This window comes from Pan troglodytes, chromosome 20 (genome assembly GCF_028858775.2).
Source record: "Pan troglodytes isolate AG18354 chromosome 20, NHGRI_mPanTro3-v2.0_pri, whole genome shotgun sequence".
NCBI lineage: Eukaryota > Metazoa > Chordata > Mammalia > Primates > Hominidae > Pan > Pan troglodytes.
In genome coordinates this window covers 39,896,550-39,921,592 of record NC_072418.2, presented here as the reverse complement: position 1 = coordinate 39,921,592, position 25,043 = coordinate 39,896,550, and the positions used below count along the sequence as shown (strand labels likewise).

At 44.3% G+C, this 25,043-nt stretch overlaps 1 protein-coding gene and 2 long non-coding RNA genes across 5 annotated transcripts in view; 2 read left to right on the top strand and 1 right to left on the bottom strand.

Moving 5' to 3' along the window:
• The window catches only part of ZNF850 (zinc finger protein 850), a 27,480-nt gene extending 7,968 nt beyond the window's left edge, over window positions 1–19,512 (bottom strand). The window contains exons 1-4 of one of the 3 annotated variants that reach the window (XM_016935782.4): window positions 19,417–19,512; window positions 9,321–9,401; window positions 9,031–9,157; window positions 8,371–8,466 (exon numbers count right to left, since the gene is read on the bottom strand). In XM_016935782.4, coding sequence (XP_016791271.2) covers window positions 8,371–8,466; window positions 9,031–9,157; window positions 9,321–9,332 — 235 coding nt within the window. In that variant the 5' untranslated portion in view covers window positions 9,333–9,401; window positions 19,417–19,512. Of the gene's footprint in view, window positions 1–8,370; window positions 8,467–9,030; window positions 9,158–9,320; window positions 9,402–19,283; window positions 19,373–19,416 lie in introns of those variants that run through there. The other 2 variants (XM_016935783.3, XM_016935784.4) reach the window with 2 other exon arrangements.
• LOC746563 (uncharacterized) lies at window positions 17,316–22,217 on the top strand. Its single transcript, XR_008541004.2, has 2 exons — window positions 17,316–20,001; window positions 22,088–22,217. It is a non-coding gene; the product is annotated as an uncharacterized LOC746563 (long non-coding RNA).
• Window positions 22,215–25,043, top strand: LOC129138059 (uncharacterized). The gene is made up of 2 exons (XR_008541005.2): window positions 22,215–22,839; window positions 24,865–25,043. It is a non-coding gene; the product is annotated as an uncharacterized LOC129138059 (long non-coding RNA).

Below are 25,043 nucleotides of genomic sequence, written 5' to 3'. Positions count from 1 at the left end.
TAAGCCAGGCATGGTGGTTCATGGCTCTAATCCCAACACTTTGGGACGCCAAGACTGCAAGATTACCAGAGCCCAGGAGTTCAAGACCAGCCTGGGCAACAGCCTGGGACACTGTCTCAAAAAAAAAAAAAAAAAAAAAAAAGCCGGGTGTGGTGGCATATGCCTGTAGCCTCAGGTACTCGGGAGGCTAAGGCGGGAGGATAACCTGAGCCCGGAAAGTCAATGCTGCAATGAGCTATGGTCAAGCCACAGCACTCCAGCCTGGGTGACCACGGGAGAACCTGTCTCTTGAAAAAAAATTATGCATGATGAAATCCCAATAATAAGAACAAAATGGACAGGAAAAAAAAAATAGCTTACACACCATGCTTGCTATATGCCAGGCACTATTTTCACTGCTTTACACATTTACTATATAAGCTCATTTAATCCTCAGAAGAATCCTGTGAATAGCATATATATTTGCAAATGAGGACCAGAGAGGTTAAGTAAATTGCCAAAAGTCATAGAGGTATTAAATAGCAGAGCTAGGATTTGAATGGAGGCAATCTGGCTCGAGAGTCCATGCTTTCAACTTCCAAATCAGTGGAATCAAACTAAGTATGGGCATCAGATTTTTTTAAAACCTCAAATCTAAAACAGTGTAAAATAAAACAGGCAACAGAAGACAGGAAAAGTGAGACAAATAGAATAAGCTGGTTAAAAAAATTCAAACAGGCCAAGAGAGGTGGATCGTGCCTGTATTTTCAGCTACTCGGGAGGCTGAGGTATGCAGATTGCTTGAGCCTAGGGGGTTGAGGCTGTGGTGAGCTGTGATTGCTCCACTGCACTCAGCCCGGGCAACAGAGAGAGAGAGACCCTGTCTCAAAAAAAAAAAAAAAAAAAAAATCCAAATACATCAGTAATTATAAGGAATGTAAACAAAGAAAAAGTAAATTTCAACCCTTTTAAAATAAGTGACTAAAAACATGAGGACACAAAAAAGTTGAAGTAAAAACTAAGAAAATGAAAATCAGGCAAGTATTCATGAATAGAAAGCTAGGGTCTTAGCACTGGAAAAAAATAGACTTTAAGGTGAAAACATTCTTGGGAATAAAGAGGATTACTACATAATAAAACGTTCATTCACCAAAAAGATATAACAATTCTAAATTTGTAAGCATCCAGTAAAATAAACTCTAAATATGCAAAGTAAAAATTGAGAAAATACAAAAAGTTTAGGCTTCATCTTGATTGTGGGAGATTTCTTTTTTTTAGTTATTTTTTTTTTGAGACAGAGTCTCACTCTGTCACCCAGGCTGGAGTGCAGTGGCACGACCTCAGCTCACTGCAACCTCTGCCCTCCGAGTTCAAGCGATTCTCCTGCCTCAGCCTCCCAAGTAGCTGGGATTACAGGCGCCTGCCACCACGCCCGGCTAATTTTTTGTATTTTTAGTAGAGATGGGATTTCACCATCTTGACCAGCCTGGTCTTGAGCTCCTGACCTTGTGATCCACCCACCTCGGCCTCCCAAAGTGCTGGGATTACAGGTGTGAGCCACCACGCCCAGCTGATTGTGGGAGATTTCAATATACCTCTTTTAATAACTGAGAGGTCAAGCACCCAGAAAATATAAAAGGATACAGAGGATCTTTACATCAAATTAACAAGCATGATATGTTGAACATGTGAGAATTCTACACGCAGCAATTAAAAGAAAGCACAGGAACACGTGAATCCCCACCCCAACAAAAACACTGACAATTCAGCAGTGCGTGAAGTAAGTCTGAACACACTTCCAGAAACTGGTCTCATACTGACCATGTAAATATTGACTATAGTGCAATTAAAGTTGAATTCAGGAATAAAACATGGGAAAAGAATTTAAATGCAAAACATTTACAAAAGCTTATGGGTTAAAAATGGCATCATGCAAATTAAAAAATTCTTTTTCAGTTTTTTTGAGACAGAGTCTCGCTCTGTCACCCGTGCCGGAATGCAGTGGTGCAATCTCGGCTCACTGCAACCTCCACCTCCCAGGTTCAATCAGTTCTGTGCCTCAGCCATTTGAGTAGCTGGGATTACAGGCATGCAACACCACACCCAGCTAATTTTTGTATTTTTCGTACAGAAAGGGTTTCGCCACGTTGGCCAGGCTGGTCTCAAACTCCTGGCCTCAAGTGATCCACCCACCTCGGCCTCCCAAAGTGTTGGGATTACAGGCATGAGCCACCGCGCCTGGCCTAAAAATTACTTTGATGCTAAGTGATGACAATAAAAATTGTATCATGGGCCGGGCTGTATCTTCGACAGCAGGCAAAAAGCAAACACAAAACCTCTGTGGATGAAATCAATCTCAACTCAACCCTCAAAATATTCTCACAAAGTTTCAAGGAAAGAGAGAGCACTTCGTAATAAAAAAAAAAAACAAAAAACAAAAAAAACTAACACATACAGGGAAATGAGAAATCACATGAAGAAAAAAAACAGAAACAAAACCAAAAGGCTTCAAATACTAATATTAAAGAGAATTATTATGTTTAATAATGCTTAAAGAAGTTAGAAAGTCTTGACACCACTAGTAAATAAAGTAACTACATAGTTTTTTTATATATCTAGTTTTTAGCCTTTTTTTTTTTTTTTTTTTTTTTTTTTTTTTATGGAGTCTCACTCTGTTGCCAGGCTGGAGTGCAGTGGTGTGTTCTTGGCTCACTGCAACCTCCGCTTCCTGGTTTCATGTGATTCTCCTTCCTCAACATCCCTAGTAGCTGGGATTACAGGCGCCCACCATGACACCCAGCTAATGTTTGTGTTTTTAGTAGAGACGGGGTTTTACCATGTTGGCCAGGGTGGTCTCAATCTCCTGACCTTGTAATCCACCCACCTTGGCTCCCAAAGTGCTGGGATTACAGGCATGAGCCACCGCACCTGGCCTTGAGCCAATGTTTTAAGTGCCATATCACCTACTTGTTCACTAAGATCTCAACTATACTTTCAGCACACTACATAACCTTATTTCCAGGAAGATGTGTATTTGCAAATGTTTATTTCTATTTGGAACACATGATTTTCTACCCCCAGAGGAATGCATTCTTGTCTGGAGTGTTTCTTTTCCCAAGTTGATGCACATCCACATATTCACCCATTCATATATGATGTATGTGTATCTATGTGTGCATTTTCTTCTTTTTATAAAAATAGAATTGTCCTATACATATTGATGTGCAACTTTTTCCCCCAGATAACAACAGATAAAGGATAGTTATAAAGTTACTATTTATAGATTTACTTCATTTCCTTGAATAGCTGCATAATATCCCATTATGTGGATATACCATAATGTCACTTTTTTTTCCCCCTCAAGACAGAGTCTTGCTCTGTTGCCTAGGCTGGAGTACAATGGCATGATCTTGGCTCACTGCAACCTCCACCTCCCAGGTTCAACCAATTTGCCTGCCTCAGCCTCCCAAGTAGCTGGGACTACAGGTGTGCGCCACCACGCCTGGCTAATTTTTTGTATTTTTAGTAGAGATGGGGTTTTCACCATGTTGACCAGGCTGGTGTCGAACTCCTGACCTCGTGATCCACCCGCCTTGGCCTCCCAAGGTGCTGGGATTACAGGCGTGAGCCACCGAGCCTGGCCTGTAACAGTTTTTGTTAATGCCCATTTAGATTGTTACTGCTGTTCCAGGAAATGTGTTTCTGTATATATCAGAATTAGCTACTTCTTTTATTTCTGTAGCAGACAGTCCAAAAAGTGAGATTACTCATTCCAAATGTAGGCACATTTTCATTTGACTGGCTAGTTTGATGCTTCCTGGCAGTGTCAGAGATGGTCTGTTCCTAGCCAGCAATGAATATTCCCATGCTATATAGTGTTGAATTTTTGTTTATCCGAGGGGCAAACTTTGGCAGGGGTCCATTGGGATATGCTAACAATAAGATAACTAGTAAATAGAAGCTTTTCTTAACCCAAATGGGTAGATCCGTCGTGATTATGTTGGAATTTCAGGAGTTCTAGAAATGAATGTGCAGATGGTTGCACAATATGAATACAATTAAAGATGGTTAAAATAGTAATACATTTATGTTATGTATGTTTTACAATAATTATAAATAAATGAAAAAAATGAATGAATGAGTCACTCCTAAAAATTAGTAAGAAAATAAAACCAAATAATGAAGTAGAAAAGATGAAACATAAAAAGGAAGCACAAACAGGAAATATAGTTTCTTTCTTTTTTTTTTTTTTTTTTGAGACAGAGTCTTGCTCTGTTGCCTAGGCTGGAGTGCAGTGGTGTGATCTTGGCTCACTGCAACCTCCGCCTCCTGGGTTCAAGCGATTCTCCATCCTCAGCCTCATGAGTAGCTGGGATTACAGGTGACTGCCACCACACCTGGCTAATTTTTTGTGTGTTTGTTTTAGTAGAGATGTTGTTTCACTATGTTGATTAGGCTGGTCACCATGTTGACCAGACCACTCCTGACCTTAAGTGATCTGCACACCTCAGCCTCCCAAAGTGCTGGGATTTACAGGTGTGAGCCACTGCGCCCAGCCTCTTTTTCTTTTTGAGACAGGGTCTTGCTCTGCCACCCGGGCTGGAATGCAGTGGTGCGATCACAGCTCACTGCAGCCTTGAACTCCTGGACTCAAGCGATCCTCCTGCCTCAGCCTCCCAAAGCCCCGGAGTTACAGGTGTTAGTCACTGTGCCTGGCCAAGAAGTGAATTTTTCATTTTAATTTCAATTACTTTACAGTTAAATCTAATTAGCCCCATATAGCTAGTGGCTACTGTATGGAACAGCACAGCTTTCATGAACCATCTGTTGAAACTGGATTGCAAGAACCTTTGTGTTGTCCCTTCACATAAAAAACTAAAACCTTAAATGACGACTCATGCCTTACAGGTGTAGTATGTATACAAAATGAGGCAGAACTCCTAGCAGGGTGCCCATTTTCAAACAAAATGCTTTGCCCTGCTATCAGAGACTAGTAAGTAAGTAAATAAATAAATAAATAAATAAATTCAGTAATAAAAACAACTATTAAAAATGGGAAAAAATTAAAGGCAAAACATTTACAAAAGCTCATGGATTAAAAATTGTATCATGAAAATTAAAAAGTTCTTTTTTTGTTTTCTTGAGACAGAGTCTCACTCTGTCACCCACACTGCAGTGCAGTGGTGTGATCTCGGCTCACTGCCTCCTCCTCCTCCTCCTGGATTCAATCAATTCCGTGCCTCAGTCATTCAAGTAGCTGGGATTACAGGCATGCAGCACCACACCAGGCTAATTTTTGTATTTTTAGTACAGAGGGGATTTTGCCACATTTGCCAGGCTGGTCTCAAGTGATCCACCCATCTATGATTAAATGCTCTCATCTAAAATCATATGGTTGTGGCATATCAGATCTTTTCACTTTAAACTTTTAAATTAACTAACCAGCTACAAATACTTGTCTGAACTGAGTTGGATGAGGCAGCTCCAGTGGATCATGCATTTCTGTCCTAGACTGTCATGAGCTTTAAAAAGTTAAAACCAGGCCGAGTGTAGTGGCTCACGTCTGTAATCCTAGCATTTTGGGAGGCCAAGGCGGGCAGATAATGAGGTCAGGAGATCAAGACCATCCTGGCCAATGTGGTGAAACTCCATCTCAACTAAAAATACAAAAAAAAATTAGCTGGGTGTAGTGGCGCATGCCTGTAATCCCAGCTACTCAGGAGGCTAAGGCAGGAGAATCACTTGAACCAGGAAGTCGGAGGTTGCAGTCAGCCAAGATCGTGCCACAGCACTCCAGCCTGGCAACAGAGCAAGACTCCGTCTAAAAAAAAAAAAATATATTGGCCCAGGCATCTCACATCTGAAAGATTAAATATGAAAATGTCCATTTGAATAAAGATACATCAGAGCAGTCATTTTAAATAGAAGAAACAGCTGGGCACAGTTGCTCATGCCTGTAATCCCAGCAGTTTGGGAAAGTGAGGCAGTGGGAGGACTGCCTGATCCCAGGAGTTCCAGACCAGCCCGTGGCACACAGGGAGAACCCATCTCTACAAAAAAAATTAGAAATTGACTGGGTGTGGTGGTGTGTGCTTGTAGTCTGAGCTACTCAGGAGGCAGAGGTGGGAGGATCACTTGAGTCCTGGAGGTCAAGGCTGCAGTGAGCTGTGATTGTGCCACCGTACTCCAGCATGGGCAACAGAGAGACCCTGTCACAAAAACAAAAAAAGAAGAAGAAACACTGAAAAGCCACCTATACATTTAATAGTATTGAACTCATGATATCCAGGACTTGCTTTAACATAGTTAAGGGAAGGTGCAGAGGTCAACAGGCATAGATCAAGTAAGATTGGAAACATGGAAACTCATTGATAACTACTGCAGCTAGGAAATGGATTCGGGGGATGTCCATTACACCATCCTTTCTACTTTTGTGTATGTTCAAAGACCTCCGTAATCAAGTTAATAATTAAAAAAAATTTTTTTGTAATGTTCTATGGATAAAGGGAAATAAAGTCATCTATATCCTACAATTAAAACGCTTTTTAAAATGGATAGTTTGCATTACTTAAAAGCACATTTTGAAAAACAAAATGCCTTATCTTTTCTACTTCAAAAGAAAAATCCCTCAGTCTATGCTACTTACAGCCCAATTTTTGTCCATGTTAACATTGTCACCAACTTATTGAAAATGGATCACTCCCTTTTCCTTGACACTTAAGTCTTCTATATTTAACTTATTGTCCTCTTTTATACACAATCATTTCTGTGTACCTTTTCCTCCTAAAAGCAGGCATATCCTATTCCTTCACATTTATATCTACAGTTCTTTCTTCTAAGCACCATATTAGAAATCTCCTGGTTGAGTCTACTTTTTAGAAAGTGATTTATACACATGATTTAGACCCTTTATTAGGCTGGGTGTGGTGGCTCACACCGGTAATCCTAGCACTTTGGGAGGCCGAGATGGGCAGATTGCCTTAGCTCAGGAGTTCAAGACCAGCCTAGGCTATGTGGCAAAACCCTGTCTCTACTAAAAATACAAAAAATTAGCCAGGTGTGGTGGGGCGTGCCTGTAATCTTAGCTACTCCGGAGGCTGTGGCACGAGAATTGCTTGAATTCAGGATGCAGGGGATGCAGTGAGCCAAGATCACTCCACTGCACTCCAGCCTGGGCAACACAGTGAGATATTGTCTCAAAATAAATAAATACATAAACCCTTTATTAGACTGTAATTCTGATAGCTTATATCTTCCATAACTGTCACCCACCAAGAAAAGAAGGCTTTATGATTTTTTTTTTAAGTCAATAAATGTTGACTAAAAGTGAATGAGGTCAGACGTGGTGGCTCACACCTGTAATCCTGGCACTTTGGGAGACCGAGGCAGGTGGATCACCTGAGGTCAGGAGTTCAGGACCAGCCTGGCCAACATGGTGAAACCCTGTCTCTACTGAAAATACAAAAAGTAGCCAGTTGTGGTGATACATGCCTGTAGTCTCAGCTACTCAAGAGGCTGAGGCAGGAGAGTTACTTGAACCCGGGAAGTGGAGGTTGCAGTGAGCCAATATTGCACCACTGCACTCCAGCCTGGGTGACAGAGTGAGACTCTGTTTCAAAAAAATAAAGTGAATGAATATCCACTGATGCATGAAATGTCTGCATCAAAGGAAAACTAGACAAGACAACACACACAAAAAAGTTAAGGATCAGTATGAAAAATAAATATATTTTGAAAAAAAAATTTTTTAAAGCAAGAACACAGGTTTAAATTTCAAAGGGAAAGAAGTAGCTTGAAGACAGAGAAAACAGGATGGCTCCCGAAGAAGGGAACTTTATTCTTTGAAATGGGAAGAAATTATGACAAGAGGGTAGCACAGACTGAAGAGGTGGAAGTAAAAGGGGATTCTTGGCCAGGTGCAGTGGCTCACACCTGTAATCCCAGCACTTTCAGAGGCCGAGGCAGGTGGATCACTTGAGGTCAGAAGTTCGAGGCCAGCCTAGCCCACATGGTAAAACCCCGTCTCTACTGAAAATACAAAAATTAGCTGGGCATGGTGGTGGACGCCTATAATGCCAGTTCCTTCAAAGGCTGAGGCAGGAGAGTCGCTTCAACCTGGGGACGGAGGTTGCAGTGAGCCGAGATCATGCCACTGCACTCCAGCCTGGGCGACAGAGTGAGACTCCATCTCAAAATAAATAAATAAATAATAAAATTTTAAAAAGTGTGTGTGGGGGTGTATCGTGACTTCTCTTCATGTGTCTTAGGCCACCAGCCTTACATGGGACCTTGAAGAAGAGACTCCTCAACCAATACTTGTATGGTGCTGTCTCCCTGACAGGCTGGCTTCTAAACAGCAGTGTCTTCCCCATGTGCTCAGTCCTTACTCACCTCGGCACCATCCTCCCAGCACGTCCCTTGAAACCATCCAGGGCTCTTTCCCTTGCTCCAGTAAGGAAATCACATCAGGCTTTGGGATAGAGAGACCTGTTTATAAGAAAAGAAGTAAGATGGCCAGGCATGGTGGCTCACTCCTGTAATCCCAGCACTTTGGGAGACCAAAACAGGTGGATTGCTTGAGGTCAGGAGTTCAAGACCAGCCTGACCAACATGGTGAAACCCTGTCTCTACTAAAAATACAAAAATGGGCTGGGCATGGTGGCGGGTACCTGTAATCCCAGCTACTCAGAAGGCTGAGGCAGGAGAATCGCTTGAACCCGAGAGACGGAGGTTGGAGTGAACCGAGATCATGCCATTGCACTCCAGCCTGGGCGACAGAGTGAGACTTTGTCTCAAAAAAAAAAAAAAAGAGAAGAAGTAAGACATACTCCTGCTGTTCCTGAATTCAAAGTTAGTCCCTTAGTCCTCATGAAGGACTAGAGGAAGGTGTAAAGATCTGAAGCATGGAGAAGATGGAGTGACCCCAAAGAGCTGCCCATCTATTAATCTACAAAACACAAAACAATTCCCTAGGCAACAGGTGAAAAGTCACCCAGACAATTGAAAGCTACACCCAAAATTCATGAGTTATTTGTGGATAGACATCCTTACCTAGTGAGACCAGGCTGCTGTAGTTCTCCATCATTACATCTCTGTATAAGTCCTTCTGAGCAGCGTCCAGGCACTCCCATTCCTCCTGAGAGAAGTCTATAGACAGATCCTGGAACATGACCAACCCCTGAAATGACAAACCCATGCAGCGCTGTTGAAATTAAAGGAAAGGTTTTTAAGATGAAGGAAGAGATGGAAGGGTGCTGAAGGATGGAGAGAATACAGTGAGCAGACCAGCTAGGATGAGAGTGGGGAAGAGTAAAAAAATTAGTGTAACTTCAACAAAGTACCTCCATGTTCATGAATATTCCTGTTGCAGCCAGCAATCCTCCTTCATAGAATGGGACATTCCGAATATTCCATGGTTAGAGCTGGGAATGAATAAAACACATTGATATATTATTTCCCAAATAAATGAACTAGAGTACAAAAGCACACAGCAAGCTGTAGGCCTAGCAAAGCTGAAAGAATATTACAGTAAACATCTGATATGCAAATTACTATTTACAACAAAAGCTTAATAAACAGGCACTCCTCCCTTACCACTTTCTTTCTTGTTATTTTTTTTCCTCTTGTTTCATTTTTTTGTTTTTGTTTTCGTTTTGAGACAGGGTCTCGTTCTGTTGCCCAGGCTGGAGTGCAGTGGCATGATCACAGCTCACTGCAGCCTCAACCTCCTAGGCTCAGGTGATCCTCTCACCTCAGCCTTTGTGTTAGCTGTGACTATAGGCGTGCACCACCATGTCCAGCTAATTTTTTGTATTTTTAGTAGAAACGAGGTTTTGCCATTTGGTCAGGCTGCTCTCAAACTCCTGGGCTCAAGCAATCCACCTGCTTTGGCCTCCCAAAGTGCTGGGATTACAGGCATGAGCCACCACACCCAGCCTTTCCTCATTTCTTAAAGGAAGACAGGATCTTTCAAAAATATCTACAAAAAGTTTAAAAACCTCTATTGGCTGGGCGCGGTGGCTCACACCTATAATCCCAACATTTTGGGAGGCCAAGGCGGATGGATCACCTGAGGTCGGGAGTTTGAGACCAGCCTGACCAACATGGAGAGACCATTTTAGTCTCTACTAAAAATACAAAATTAGCTGGGGGTGGTGGCGCATGCCTGTAATCCCAGCTACTTGGGAGGCTGAGGCAGAAGAATTGCTTGAACCTGGGAGGCAGAGGTTGCGGTGAGCCGAGATTGCACCACTGCACTCCAGACTGGGCAATAAGAGCGAAACTCTGTCTCAAAACAAACACAACAACAACAACAAAAAACCTCTAATGCACTTCACTAATTAGTACTTCCATAAAATAGTATAGATAGCACTTCGATAATTAAATGTACATTGGCTGGGTGTGGTAACCCACACCTGTAATCACAGCACTTTGGGAGGCCAAGGCAGATGAATTGCTTGAGCTCAGGAGTTCAAGACCAATTCTGGGCAACATGGCAAAACCCCATCTCTACAAAAATACATATCATATACAAATTAGCCAGATGTGGTGGGACATGCCTGTAGTCCCAGCTACTTGGGAGGCTGAGGTGGGAGGATTGCTTGAGCCCAGGAGGTCGAGGATGCAGTGAGCTGTGATCCTGCCACTGCACTCCAGCCTAGGCACCAGAGCAAGATCCTGCCTCAAACAAACAAACAAACAAACAAACAAAGGCCAGGTGCGATGGCTCATGCCTGTAATCCCAGCACTTTGGGAGGCTGAGTCGGGCGGATCATGAGGTCAAGAGATAGAGACCATCCTGGCCAACATGGTGAAACCCCGTCTCCACTAAAAATACAAAAATTAGCTGGGCGTGGTGGCACGCGTCTATAGTCCCAGCTACTCGGGAGGCTGAGGCAGGAGAATTGCTTGAACCCAGAAGGCGGAGGTTGCAGTGAGCCAAGGTCATGCCACTGCATTCCAGCCTGGTGATGGATCAAGACCCCATCTCAAAAAATAAAATAAAATAAAATGAAATAAAATAAAATACAAGAGTGAGTATCATGGTATAAACTGCACACAGGTCAGACAAAAGTTACAGGGGCATCTGCCAGTATAAGCAAGTTTCCTGTGAGACACCTGGTCATGGGTCAGACACTTGAGCATTAGGCTGTGGGCCAGGAAAAATAAATGTCTGGTGAAAGGCTACTGTAAAGACCCACAAGCCCCTCCCCTAGAGCCCCATTAGGGTGAGGCTAGAGTTTATTATAGCCATTCTCCTGAGAGACCTCAAGACCCAATTAGAAGAAAACTACAACATTTGTTACATAGAAGGCATTTTCCAAAGAGTAATTCAAAGATAGTCTTCCTTTGGATATAAAACAAAATCTCAAGATACGCCAAAACTGTTTTGTTTTTACTGAATAATTTTTGTGCATGTGTGTTGTTGCTTTAGCTGCAAGTGGCTAACAAGCTGTGATTTTCTTTTCTTTCCTTTCCCATTTTTTTTTTTTTTTTTTTTTGAGGCAGTCTCGCTCTGTTGCCCAGGCTGAAGTGCCTGATCTCAGCTCACTGCAACCTCAGCCTCCTTTAGCTGGGATTACAGGTGCCTGCCACCATGCCGAACTAATTTTTGTATTTTTATTAGAGACGGGGTTTCACTGTGTTGCTGAGGCTGGTCTCGAACTCCTGGCCTCAAGTGATCCACCCACCTTGGCTCCCGAAGTACTGGGATTACAGGCGTGAGCCACCATGCCCGGGCAACTCTGATTTTCTAACTTGCCCCATGTATTAGGGTCATACTAGGAAAAAAACAAGTCAGAACCACTGGAGCCACGTGTACAGATGTGCAGTAGCCCTGCTAGCAACATTGCTGCTTGCTTTGGCTCTTAGGAGAGATGAGTTCAGCACGTGTCTCCCCTTGCTCTAGCTGTCTCTGATTCCCAACAGATGCACAATCATTTCACTCCATTAGTTTCACTTTGGATATCCCATCATTAGATTAAAACCAGCAGGCCAAAAAGCTAACTTGAAGAAATGCTTTCACATCCACAGCGTTCTCATAGGGTCAGTATCATTTAGACATGACAGGACCGTGGTTGCAGGGGACAGAATGAAGTGTCATCCTTAACTGGCCATCCAATGTCATCAGCATGAACAGGAGGACTTTATATGATATTATCTGATGTTTTCTGAATATTACCTTACAAATGCTGCTTTATTTATAACTAAAGAATAGGGACCCTGTCTTTTAAAGCTTTATATATCCTCAAGTAAATGTTTTTCATATTAAATCCATTAATAATATCTAGTGGCTGACCTGGAAATTCCATTTCTAAGTACTTATCCAAAGTAAAGATTTTTTTTTTTTTTTTTTTTTTTTGAGACGGACTTTTACTCTTGTTGCCCAGGCTGGAGTGCAATGGTGCGATCTCGGCTCACTGCAACCTCCTCCTCCTGGGTTCAAGCGATTCTCCTGCCTCAGCCTCCCGAGTAGCTGGGATTACAGGCATGTGCCACCACGCCTGGCTAATTTGGTATTTTTAGTAGAGATGGGGTTTCTCCATGTTGGTCAGGCTGGTCTCAAACTCCTGACCTCAGGTGATCGGCCCTCCTCGGCCTCCCAAAGTGCTGGGATTACAGGCGTGAGCCACCACGCCCGGCCAATAATTTTTTATTTTTATTTTTTGAGACAAGTCTCAATCTGTTGCCCAGGCTAGCGTGCAGTGAGGTGATCACAGCTCACTGCAACCTCTGCCTCCTGGGTTCAAGTGACTCTTGTGCCTCAGCCATCAAAGTAGCTGGGAATACAGGCACACACCACCACACCTGGCTATTTTTTTTGGTATTTTTGGTAGAGACCGGGTTTCACCATGTTGGCCAGGCTGGTCTCAAACTCCTGGCCTCAAGCAATCCACCCAACTCGGCCTCCCAAAGTGCTGGGATTACAGACATGAGCCACTGAGCCAGGCCAGAGAATTTTAAAAGTATGAAGTTGTATGCAGAAGAATGTTCCTTGAAGACAAAACCAAAAAATCTGAAACAAATGTCTTGTTGGTAGATATATAATACAATACTTTTAAATGGGAAAGATATGCAATATTGAGGGAGACAGGGAAAAGAGAAAGCAGAAAAAAGAAAAGAGAGAAAAAGAAAATTACTATTAGGGCTTAAAGCTATTTCTCCCCAGTCTGTTTTCCATACACAGAACAATACAGATGTGACCGCAGTACACATATAATTTTGTATTCTCCTTTACACTTTGATTTTTTCTTATCAAAAACACTTTATACATGGCATTTAAATGGCTTATAACTTTCCTAAATGGCTACTGCACTGTGTACTTAACCATTCTGTTTCCTTCTACTTATGATTTTTGCTGCAAACCTTTCCCCTCCAATCTGTCCACATTTAAATTCCTTTAAGGAAGGGGGCTGTATAGAAATTTTAATTTATGTGCATTTTACTGAAGCCTACCTTTTTCTTTATGGGTTCTTATTTCTAAACGCTAATCTATTTGAATGTGGTCAACCATTCCTTAAAATGAACACAAACACACAGGAAAAAATTGGGGAACTATGTCCTTCAAAATATAAGTATTTTGGCCACGTGTGGTGGCTCATGCCTGTAGTCCCAGCACTTTGGGAGGCCAAGACGGGTAGATCATTTGAGGTCAGGAGTTCGAGACTAGCCTGACCAACATAGTGAAACCTGGTCTCTACTTAAAATACGAAAAAGGCCAGGCGCAGTGGCTCAAGCCTGTAATCCCAGCACTTTGGGAGGCCAAGGTGGGTGGATCACCAGAGGTCAGGAGTTCGAGACCAGCATGGCCAACATGGTGAAACCCTGTCTCAAATTAAAATACAAAAAGTAGCCAGGCGTGGTGGCAGGTGCCTGTAATCCCAGCTACTCGGGAGGCAGAGGCAGGAGAATCGCTTAAGCATGGGAGGCAGAGGTTGCAGTGAGCCAAGACCGTGGCACTGCACTGCAGCCTGGGCAACAGAGCGAGACTCCGTATCAAAATATAAATAAATACATAAATAAATAAATATAAAAATACAAAAAAGCCGGGCACAGTGGCTCATGCCTGCAATCCCAGCTCTTTGGGAGGCTGAGGCGGGCAGATGACTTGAGGTCAGGAGTTCCAGACTAACCTGGCCAACATGGCAAAACCCTGTCTCTAGTAAAACTACAAAAATTAGCCGGGTTTGGTGGCTCACATCTGTAATCCCAGCTACTCGGGAGGCTGAGGCAGGAGAATCGCTTGAACCCAGGAGGCAGAGGTTGCAGTGAGCAGAGATTGTGTCATTGCACTCCAGCCTGGGCAACACGAGTGAAACTCCATCTCAAAAAAAAAAAAGAATACAAAAAATTAGCAGGCTGAGGTGGCGCATGCCTGTAATCTAGGCTACTCGGGAGGCTGAGGCAGGAGAATTGCTTGAACCTGAAAGGTGAAGATTACAGTGAGCTGAGATCACACCACTGCACTCCAGCCTGGGTGACAAGAGCGAGAATCTGTCTCAAAAGAAAAAAGAAAATAAAAAAGAACTTTTATTTGGGAAAAAAAAAAAAAAGAACTCCAAAAAAACAAAAATGGAGTGAAAGGGATTTAAGGAAATTGAAAGTCAACAGGCTAATAATGCCAATAAATAAATAATGATGGAGCAAAGAAATCCATGTTGGCCAAATAACACCAATGTGTTTTTAAATAGTTTTTCAAAATTTAGACAGTTTTCCAGTACACTGAGACACTTCTACTATCAAGACTATAATAGTGGCTGAGCACAGTGGCTTACGCCTATAATCCCAGCACTTTGGGATGCCAAGGCAGGAGGATGGCTTGAGCCCAGAAGTTCAAGTCAAGCCTGGGAAATATAGGGAGACCCCGTCTCTGCAAAAATAAAATAAAATAAAATAATAAGCCAGGCATGGTGGTGTACATCTGTGAACTGTGACCACCCCACTGCACTCTAGCCTGGGTGACAGAGCAAGACCCTGTCTCAAAAAAAAAAAAAAAAAAGAAAACAAACAAACAAAAAACTATAATATAGAGTAAATGACATTCAGGTAAGTGGAATATTAGGTGTTCAATAAACATAGGTTATTCCCTCCCTATCTCCATAGAATCATCAATTTTTTTAAAAGAGAAGTTTTGATTAGAATCTTTAAAAATATCAATACTTCTCTTTCCAAAAAAGGAGGGAAGATTTAAATATAACAATTTCTCGAGTATTTCTATTTATTTTCATTGTTGCTTAATATTACTCATAATAATGAAAATGCATTTGCTGTCTTTCAAACATAGTTTTAATTAGTTGCACAAAATGCCACCTTATAGTCTGATGTACTTCAAATTTCCCTATCTATGAAAGCTAAATTTGGATATTTTCATCTCAAGTATATTGTAATCTCTGTCTTTAAATCTATCTAGGGTTCTACCTTTTCTGTAATCCTTAGTGAATCTCTCTATAGTCCTCCTTCCCTTTAAAAATGCAGTGATAGGCCAGGTGTGGTGGCTCTTCCCTGTAATCCCAGCACTTTGGGAGGCTCAGGTTGGAAGATTGCTGGAGCTCAGGAGTTCGAGACCAGACTGGGCAACATGGCAAAACCCCGTCTGTGCAAAAAATACAAATATTAGCCCAGCATGGTGCCATATACCTGTAACCCAGCTCCTTGGGAGGCTGAAGTGGGAGGATCCCTTCAGCCCTGGAGGTCAAGGCTGCAGTATGCCATGATCCTGCCACTGCACTCCAGTCTGGGTAACAGAGTGAGACCCTGTCTTTAAAAAAAAAAAAAAAAAGGCCAGGTGTGGTGGCTCACACCTGTAATCCCAGCACTTTGGGAGGCAGAGGTGGGTGAATCATCTGAGATCAGGAGTTCATGACCAGCCTGGCCAACATGGTGAAACCCTGTCTCTACTACAAATACAAAAATTGGTTTGGTGTGGTTGTGGGCACCTGTAATCCCAGCTACTCAGGAGGCTGAGACAGGAAGACTCACTTGAACCCGGCAGGCGGAGGCTGCAGTGAGCTGAGATTGTGCCACTGCAGTCCAGCCTGGGCAAGGCGGAGTAAGACTGTCTCAAAAAAAAAAAAAAAAAAAAGAAAGAAAGAAAGAAAAAGAAAATCAGTGATAGGTGAGGCAGCTCAGGCCTGTAATCCTAGCACTTTGGAGGCAGAGGTAGGAGGATCACTTGAACTCAGGAGTTCAAGACCAGCCTAGGCAACCTAGTGAGTCTTTCCTAGTGAAAATTATTTGTAATTATGCCAGAGTGCTGGTGTGTGCCTCTGGTTTCAGCTTATTTGGCAGGCTGAGGTAGGAGGATCACTTGAGCACAGGAAATCAAGGCTGCAATGAGCTGAGATCGTGCCACTGCACTCCAGCCTGGGAGACAGAGTGAGACCCTACCTCAAAAATAAAAATAAATAAATAAATAAAAATTCAGCGATGGAGTTGATGGATTCGAGGTTGAGAACCCCCAATGTGAACCCGTTTGGAAAAAACTCAAACTATGTTCTTCCTCTGCTTCACAACAAAACCACAACAATCAAACCAGAAGACTTCTGTGGCCTCAAAATCCAAGGAGATTTCTCCCCATCGGCAAGCAAGGAATCAGTTCTGCAGCAGACACCAGCTGGGTGTCCACCAATTCGATTCTGACACTATCTACCATGAGATACTGTCATCCCACAGGCTGAGGGCTCGGCCCCCAAAACTGGTCCCCTTTCAGACACCAGTCACAAGTCCCAGCCTCTACAACTTCTGACTGACGGGTTCAATTTGGGGTTCCTACGACCCCCTCTTTGGGTTCGATTAATTTGCTAAAATAAAATGGCTCACAGACCTCAGGGAAACACATTTACTGGCTGATTATAAGGATATTCCAAAGGATACAGATGAAAAGATGCCTAGGGCGAGGTATGGGGCAAGGGGCACAGAGCCTCCATGCCCTCCCTAGGCACGACCCTCCAGGAACCGCCATGTGTTCAGCTCTCTGGAAGCTCTCCGAATCCACTCCTTTTGGGTTTGTAAGGAGGCTTCATTACATAGGCATGATTGATTAAACCATTGGCTACTTGCCATCAACTTAATCCTCAGTCCCCTCCACTCCCCAGGGGTGGGAGGGTACGGGCTCAAAGTCTCAACCCTCTAATCCTGCCTTGGTCTTTCTGATGACCAGCCTCCATCCTGAAGCTTTCGGTCAATCGCTAACATACAAAAAGCCAAAGGCTGGGTGCAGTGGCTCACGCCGGTAATCCCAACACTTTGGGAGGCCGAGGCAGGCAGATCACCTGAGGTCAGGAGTTCGCGACCAGACTGGCCAGCATGGTGAAACCCCGTCTCTACTAAAAAAAAAATACAAAAATTAGCCGGGCGTGGTGGCGCGTGCCTGTAGTCCCAGCTACTCGGGAGGCTGCGGCAGAAGAACTGCTTGAACCCGGGAGGCAGAGGTTGCAGTGACTGGAGATTGCGCCACTGCACTTCAGTCTGGGCGACAGAGAGAGACTCTATCAAAAAAAAAAAAAAAAAAAAAAAAAAAAGAAGCCAGCACTTAGGAGATTCCAAGGACTTTAGGAGTTGTCTGCGAGGAAATAGGGACAAAGACCAAATCTGTATTTGAGAAAATCACAGAACCGTATGAGTATTTAATTCAATACAGACATGGAAACTGGCCCAAGCATTTACTCACAGATGACTGGGCAAATCCCTGGTCTTATTGGTACAAACTATTGATCAAGCCCCCAATCTCATTCCTACCCCTAAAATATAGCAAAGTGAAAGATCTTATCACTTATTTGGACTGAGATTAACACCATCCCATAAACTGCATGGCTTTCAATCCCAGGGCTATGGCGTGTGATGCCACATAGAATATGCACTAATCTCTCCAGCAATTGATTTGTTAGGGTAAAGGCTCTTGTTTTTGCCTTCTTTCTCTCACGGCCAAGAAAATTAAGGAACAGGGACACAAAGGATGAGGTCGGAGCGGAAGTTTAATAAGCAAAAGAAGAAAGCTCTCCCCAGTGGAGGGACCCAAAAGAGGGTTGCCAACTAGGAGGCTGAATCTGGGGGTTTTATTAACTGGGAAGAGGAGGAACGTGGGCTGTCTTGGAGAAAGCACTACCCAGCTTGGCCCTGGGACCTTAGCCCGGGACCAATCCCAGGCTGAAGTGAAAGTTTGGCCCAGGACCAATCAGGGGCTGAAGTGAAAGTTTGGCCCGGGACCAATCAGGGGCTGAAGTGAAAGTTTGGCCCGGGACCAATCAGGGGCTGAAGTGAAAGTTTGGCCCGGGACCAATCAGGGGCTGAAGTGAAAGTTTGGCCCGGGACCAATCAGGGGCTGAAGTGAAAGCTTGGCCCGGGACCAATGAGGGGCTGAAGTTATGATTCAAAGAGGCCGGGCTCACAGTCTAAAGCATGTCCAAAAAAGGAAAGTGGCCGCCGGAACCTGTTAGTCCAAGCTGCACCGTTTCGTAAGCCCCCACCATTTCACAGACCCTGGTCAGAGGACAACATTCCACTCGGGTTTGGGCTGTGCGAAACATCCTTCCCAACCGCCTGACCTCCTTATCACATCCTGCTGGGCAAAGGCCCAAGAAACATCCTTATCAACTTTCTCCCAGGCAACAAGCCATACCGCCCAGACCCCTCCTGCCCAGGCCTGTAATTACCCCAGCCTGGAAGCGGCAGTGGGCTCTGGCATTTAGTTGGTCCCCGCCATAGAGCCGCCAACTCTCTCTCTTTCTTTAACCCTCGCCTTCCCTTCAAAATCTAACAGAGCCCACCGTGTACATGCCCACAAAAGAAGCGACTATTTCGTGGAAGCCCGCTGGTCACACAAAGGACAAAGGCGTTTCTATGTTGGGCCTCGGTCCCTTATCAGTGCAGCTGAGGAATGTCTTCAGGACAACCCCCCTGTGGAGTTTTCCTTATGTATGCCTGCAGCCTGATTTTTCAGGCTGTTTCTCTGTTTAAAGGACTTTTACCAAGGTCCCACCCTAACTGCCTAAAGAGTTTTTTCTCTCAAGGGGACACACAAAGTCCCAATCGCACACATGCCTCCGCATATCCACTTACCCACTGCCTCACAGCCAATCACACTCTCCTCTCTCACATACACCAAGGGGCCACACAAGTTGCACTTGCACAGCCACAGACCTGCAACTCACGCACACAAGGTACTGCACAGACACGCAAAGTCACACACCCACCCCGGGACACGCAGTCCAACCACACAGTCACCGGTTCTTCACATCCGCACGCACAACGAGGCTCGTCCAAGACACACACACCCACTCCGGGCGCGCACAGTCACAAGCGCCTACCTGATAACCCAGAGTCAGCACCACACAGCCACAGTCACAGACCACGGAGACCCACGGCAACCATCGCGATCACACACGCAAACTCCTCTCCTCAGCCCTCCACACACAAAAGGACCGGAGCCGGATTCCTCACCCTCAGCATTCTCTGGTTCCGCTCGGGGCCAGCCTAGCCAAGTTCCTCAGGACTCCAAGGCGCGGCGGCAGCTAAATCGGCACAGCAAACGGTCCCGCCACCTGGCTAAGAGGAAGCCAAAATCTCGCGAGACGTGGCGTCGGCCTGCGGGATCCTCTGGGAAATGTAGTCCAGAGCCCGACTGCGGGCTTCCCTATGCCTCTCATTTCCAAGCCTGGCTTGTTTCCATTTACCGCTCCTCTCCAACGAGGATCGCAGAGCCCTCATGCCGAGCGGCTCGCTATGGGGCCGGCTCGCCCGCTAGAGTGGTCAGGCCTGATTATCCCTGGCAGCTCTGTTATCTGGGGTAAGACACAGGAAAACGTGCTTCCGGTTCTCGGCGGAAGTAGCTCCGAACGGTAGAACCGATGGGAAATGTAGTCCAGGGCAGAAAAGCGGTCAACCCAGCCACGATGCGAGCCAAAGGATTCTTGGCTCCAAGCCTGGTCCTGGCTGTTAGTTTGGAACTCACGCACCCAGATGCTAACTCGCCCTCAGAATGCAGAGGGGATGAAACACTGACCGGACAATTCAATCTGTATATGGGTGAGTCCAGGGCTCAGTCTGCATTGCGCGGAAAATGAAGGTGAAGGTGGAGGTGGGACCTGATGGTCTCGTCCCGGATCGGGTTGAAGAAGTGGGAGAAAAGGAATCAAAATCGTGGATGGGATGAGATTGTGCGCGAATGCTCTCTGGGAGCGGATCGTGGCCGACGAGGGCCCGAAGATGCTGCCTTGTGATCGCAGGTGTGAGTGGAAGCTGTGTGAGTGTCAATGTGAGTTGCCTGTTTGGGAGACCAGCATTGTATTTTTGTATCAGGTAGTAACCTTGGAGGCAGGTATTTGTAAAATTATGATAAGAGGGCATCATTCTGGAGCATCGATTTTATTTGGAGGTTGACAGGAGAGGGAAAAAAACCCCTAATATCTGATAAACAACATAAATAGATTTTTATGTTAAAGTAGTTATATTTATTACGGTCTAGAATGCAAATCCAACATGGCTTTTAAAGCAAGAAAGATTTCTTTTTTTTATACAAAGTCAAAGGTATTATTTTTATACACTTACTACAAAACATACAAATAGTATACCAAGCCTAAGAATATAAAGAGTCTAGCTTTAATTAATTGAATGTAAATTTAAAAACAAGCATCTAATAAGTAGTCCTTTTAACACATCGAAAAGCCAATTTCGGAATTTAAAAAAAAACTCAAATTACAAAGTAACAAATATCTGGTGTCTTAGTAACTTGAAGATCAGTACTAATGATTAAGCCAGCTTATATGCTAATATGATACATGAAAAAGCCTGTATTTTACAAATAGCAAACCACTAAAACTTTAATTTTCCACAGAAGCCATTGTTTTACACCAATAATTATGTTAAAGATCAAGACAGGCTAAAAGTTTTTAATGAGCACTGAATCCATTAAAACTTGGCAAATTTTTCCACGAAGGTAGAATTTTAATTTCTGTTTAAACCATGGGTAGATGGTACACCCTTGTGAGGGTGTACTGTAAGTACTTCTAAGGAGCTTTATCAGACTTCATCCCAAATTAGGTACCTAGTAAAAGATGTACCAATGTCTACTTTGGAATAAGAAATTATTCCTTGTTTGAGCAAGGATTAAGCAGAAACTGAAAGAAGTGTAGTTTATAGCTTCTTACATAAAGTAGATGGGCACCCCTCAAAAACAAACCAATATCCTGGCTCCTTAAATATCAACATTAATCTAAATAATGTATAGCATGCTCCTGTCCAATCTTTCCCGCTCATTTGTAGTCTTCTCAGATCGATGCTTCATTTTAGTCACACATTTCTATCCTGCAAGACTGGGTACCTGGGTTTTTTGTCTGGTTTTGTAACACTAGGCAGGTTTGGCCTTACTCAAAATATAAGACTGCAAAAGGCCTATGTTTTACCTCAACCATACGGCTTCAGGAAATGGTCTGTATTTCCAACAGAAAAGTGGTATCTAACTCTTAGGATGGTTTCTAGCAACTGGATAGATACCTGGGTCTTTGCGGCCTGTGATGCAGCCTAACAATACAGGACCTTGTGTGATCAGCTAGGTCTGCTAAATAAGGGGACATCCATGTTCTAGATTTTTTTTTTTTTCTTTTTTTTTTTTTGAGACGGAGTCTTGCTCTGTCGCCCAGGCTGGAGTGCAGTGGCGTGATCTCGGCTCACTGCAAGCTCCGCCTCCCGGGTTCAAGCCATTCTCCTGCCTCAGCCTCCTGAGTAGCTGGGACTACAGGCGCCCGCCACCACGCCCGGCTAATTTTTTGTATTTTTCGTAGAGACGGGGTTTCACCGTATTAGCCAAGATGGTCTCGATCTCCTGACTTCGTGATCCGCCCGCCTTGGCCTCCCAAAGTGCTGGGATTACAGGCGTGAGCCACCTCGCCCGGCCCATGTTCTAGATTTCTTATTCTGGTTTAGCAGGATCCAAACTGCCTGTCCTGAAGAGACTCTCTTTCTCTTCCATACAACGGGTGGCCTCTACCAAGTTAACTGCTTCGTGGGGGGAAAAATATTGCCTTTCCTTTGGTCTGCATGTTTTAAGGGAAATACCAAATACACCTACAGGAGCTTATCAATAATAGACAAGGCTGATTTCAAACTCTTTCAGGAAATAAACTGGAGGGGAAGACGAATGGCAGGAGGGTGAAGAGGAAGCTGAATTACTGTGCAAACACCCGCCACTCAAATCCGGGTGGTTACTGCGGAGTGAATAACGATAGGTACTATTTCGTGTAAGTCAAAGTCCTTTGAAAGGGCTCCTAGAGCTGATCAAGGCCTCCACCTGATGAATGAATGAGTCAGGCAGGCCCAGCTCCACTTCACGGATGGGAAAACTGAGGTACGAGGCCTCGCTGAAAGATGCGAGGCAGAGCGGAGAACCAGAAGCACCACTTCTCTCAGGCTGATGCTCTAATCTCGGCTCCCCCGCCCCGACGATGGCGTAGACGGCCTCCGCCGGCCGACTCACACACACCCTCCCCCGGGAACGGCAAGTCTCCTCGGGTTCCAAGGACGGGGTCAAAAGACAAGAGGCCCGAGGCGCTCCCGCCGTGATTTGCAGCCAGAGAGCGTTGGGAGCGTGCGTGCCTCCAGCCCAACATGGCGGCGGCAGCGGCCGCCCCCGACCCCAAGCCCTCCCTCAGGGCCCGAGGCTTCTCCTCAGGGCCTTCCGGTGGGCGGGAAGACAGCGCAACCCCGCCAGGCCTTTCTCGTCGCTGCGCCTGCTCGCTGAAGGAGTCACCTACCCGACGAGACTAACGGCCGCGGCGCGGAAGCCCCACAGCCCGCCGAGAACCAGGAATACGAGAGCCAGGCGGCGCGGCGGCGGGAGCTGTACTGAGCAAGAAAGAAGATTTCAAAGTAATTTATTGTTATGAGATCCGTGCTTTTATCTTGTCTCAGACTCCCAATGATAGGCACATACTCTCCTCTGTACATTTAATGAAACTACTAAAATATTTCGATTTAAATCTTCCACCTATTTGTTTTCTGTGTATCCTACCTGTTCCCGACCTTGACATTTTCAAAGAATACAGGTTACTTATTTTGTTTTTTGGTGGTGGTGAGTTTTTTGGGGGTTTTGTTTTTTGGTTTTTGGTTTTATTTTTGGAGACAGGGCTTTGCTGTATCGCCCAGGCTGGAATACAGTGGCGCGATGATAGCTCACTGCAGCCTCGAACTCCTGGGCTCAAGGGACCCTCCTGCTTCAGCCTCCCGAGTAGCTGGGACCACAGGCCTGCGCCACCATGCCCGGCTAATTTTTTATTTTTTGTGGAGATGGGGTGTTCCTATGTTGCCCAGTGTGGTCTCAAACTCTTGGGCTCAAGAGATCCTCCCACTTCTGCTGCCCAAAGTGCTAGGATTACAGGCATGAGCCACCGCGCCGGGACAGTTATTTTGTAGAGTGTTCTTTAATTTGGATGTACCTCATCTTTTATGTATCTTTGGGAGGAATACCACATAACTAATGCGGTTTATCCCATCAAGAGACACACGTGTCAATGTGTTCCATTCTTGGTGATGTTAACTTTTATTACTTAGTGAAAATAATTCTAAGAGATTTCACCACTGTAGAGTGAATAAATGAATATGTGGGATTCATCAATGAATAAGTAAAAGGAAGCCAACTGGCAAAAGAACTGAGTTGGGAGGATGGCTTGAGCCTGGGAGGTCGAGGCTGCAGTGAGCCGTGATGGCACCACTGCCCTCCAGCCTGGGTGACAAAGCAAGACCCCGTCTCAGAAAAAATTAAATAAATAAATAAATACCCAGCACCTGAACATCTCGGGCATTTCCTGTGCCTCTTATATTGGGTCCCTGGTTTCTTGGAGCTTATGTCTTTTTTTTTTTTTTTTTCTTGGTTTAGCTTCTCATTTTTGTAAAAAACACGTTCTTATTTTGTTTACCATTTTGACAAAGGCGAATTTGGGTTAAAACTTTGGGACCCTTATAAGCTTGACAGTGTCTGTATTCTACCTCTTTTGGATGACACCTTAACTAGGTTTGAAATTTTAGGTTGAATGTGGTTTTCACTTAGAATTTTGAATTATATAACATTGTCTGCTAGCTTACAGTGTTTATCTTAAAATATGACAATTTGATTTGTGTTCTGTTACTGTTGTTTGTCTTTCAAAGCATTTAAAGGCCAGGCTCAGTGATTCATGCCTGTAATCCCAGAATTTTGGGAGTCCGAGGCAGGAGGATTGCCTGAGCTCAGGAGTTCAAAACCAGCCTGGATGACATGAGGAGACCCTGTTTTCATAAAAGTAAAAATAGGCCGGGCGTGGTGGCTCACACCTGTAATCCCAGCACTTTGGGAGGTCGAGGTGGGCAGATCACCTGAAGTCAAGAGTTTGAGACCAGCCTGGCCGACATGGTGAAACCCTGTCTCTACTAAAAACACAAAATATTAGTTGGGTGAGGTGGCATGCACCTGTAGTCCCAGGTACTCAGGAGGCTGAGGCAGGAGAATTGCTTGAACCCAAGAGGGCGTGGTTGCACTTGAGCCAAGATCACGACACTGGACTCCAGCCTGGGCAATGGAGTGAGACCCTGTCTCAATAATAATAATAATAATAATTTTAAAAAACATTTAAAATTGTCTCTTCATACTAGTTTTCTGAAATTTCACAGAAATGTGTTTTGGTGTGGTTCTCGTTTCTTTCGTTGTACAAGGTACTCAGTGGACCTTTGTATTAATATTTTGAAGACTCATGATCTGTGTTTCTAGAAATCGCCTTTTGTTTGTTCTGTGAAGTTTTCTTCCATTCATTTTTCTTCTCTCTTTCTGAAATTCCTTTTAGTTGGATGTTATAATTTCTGATTTCATCTGGTAGTTTTGTCATCTTTCATCGCTTTTATTTTTATTTATTTTTATTTTTTGAGATGGAGTCTCGTTCTGTCGCCAGGCTGGAGTACTGCAGCGCGATCTCGGCTCACTGCAACCTCCGACTCCCTGGTTCAAGCAATTCTCCTGCCTTAGCCTCCTGAGTAGCTGGGATTACAGACACCTGCCACCACACCTGGCTAATTTTTGTATTTTTAATAGAGACGGAGTTTCACCA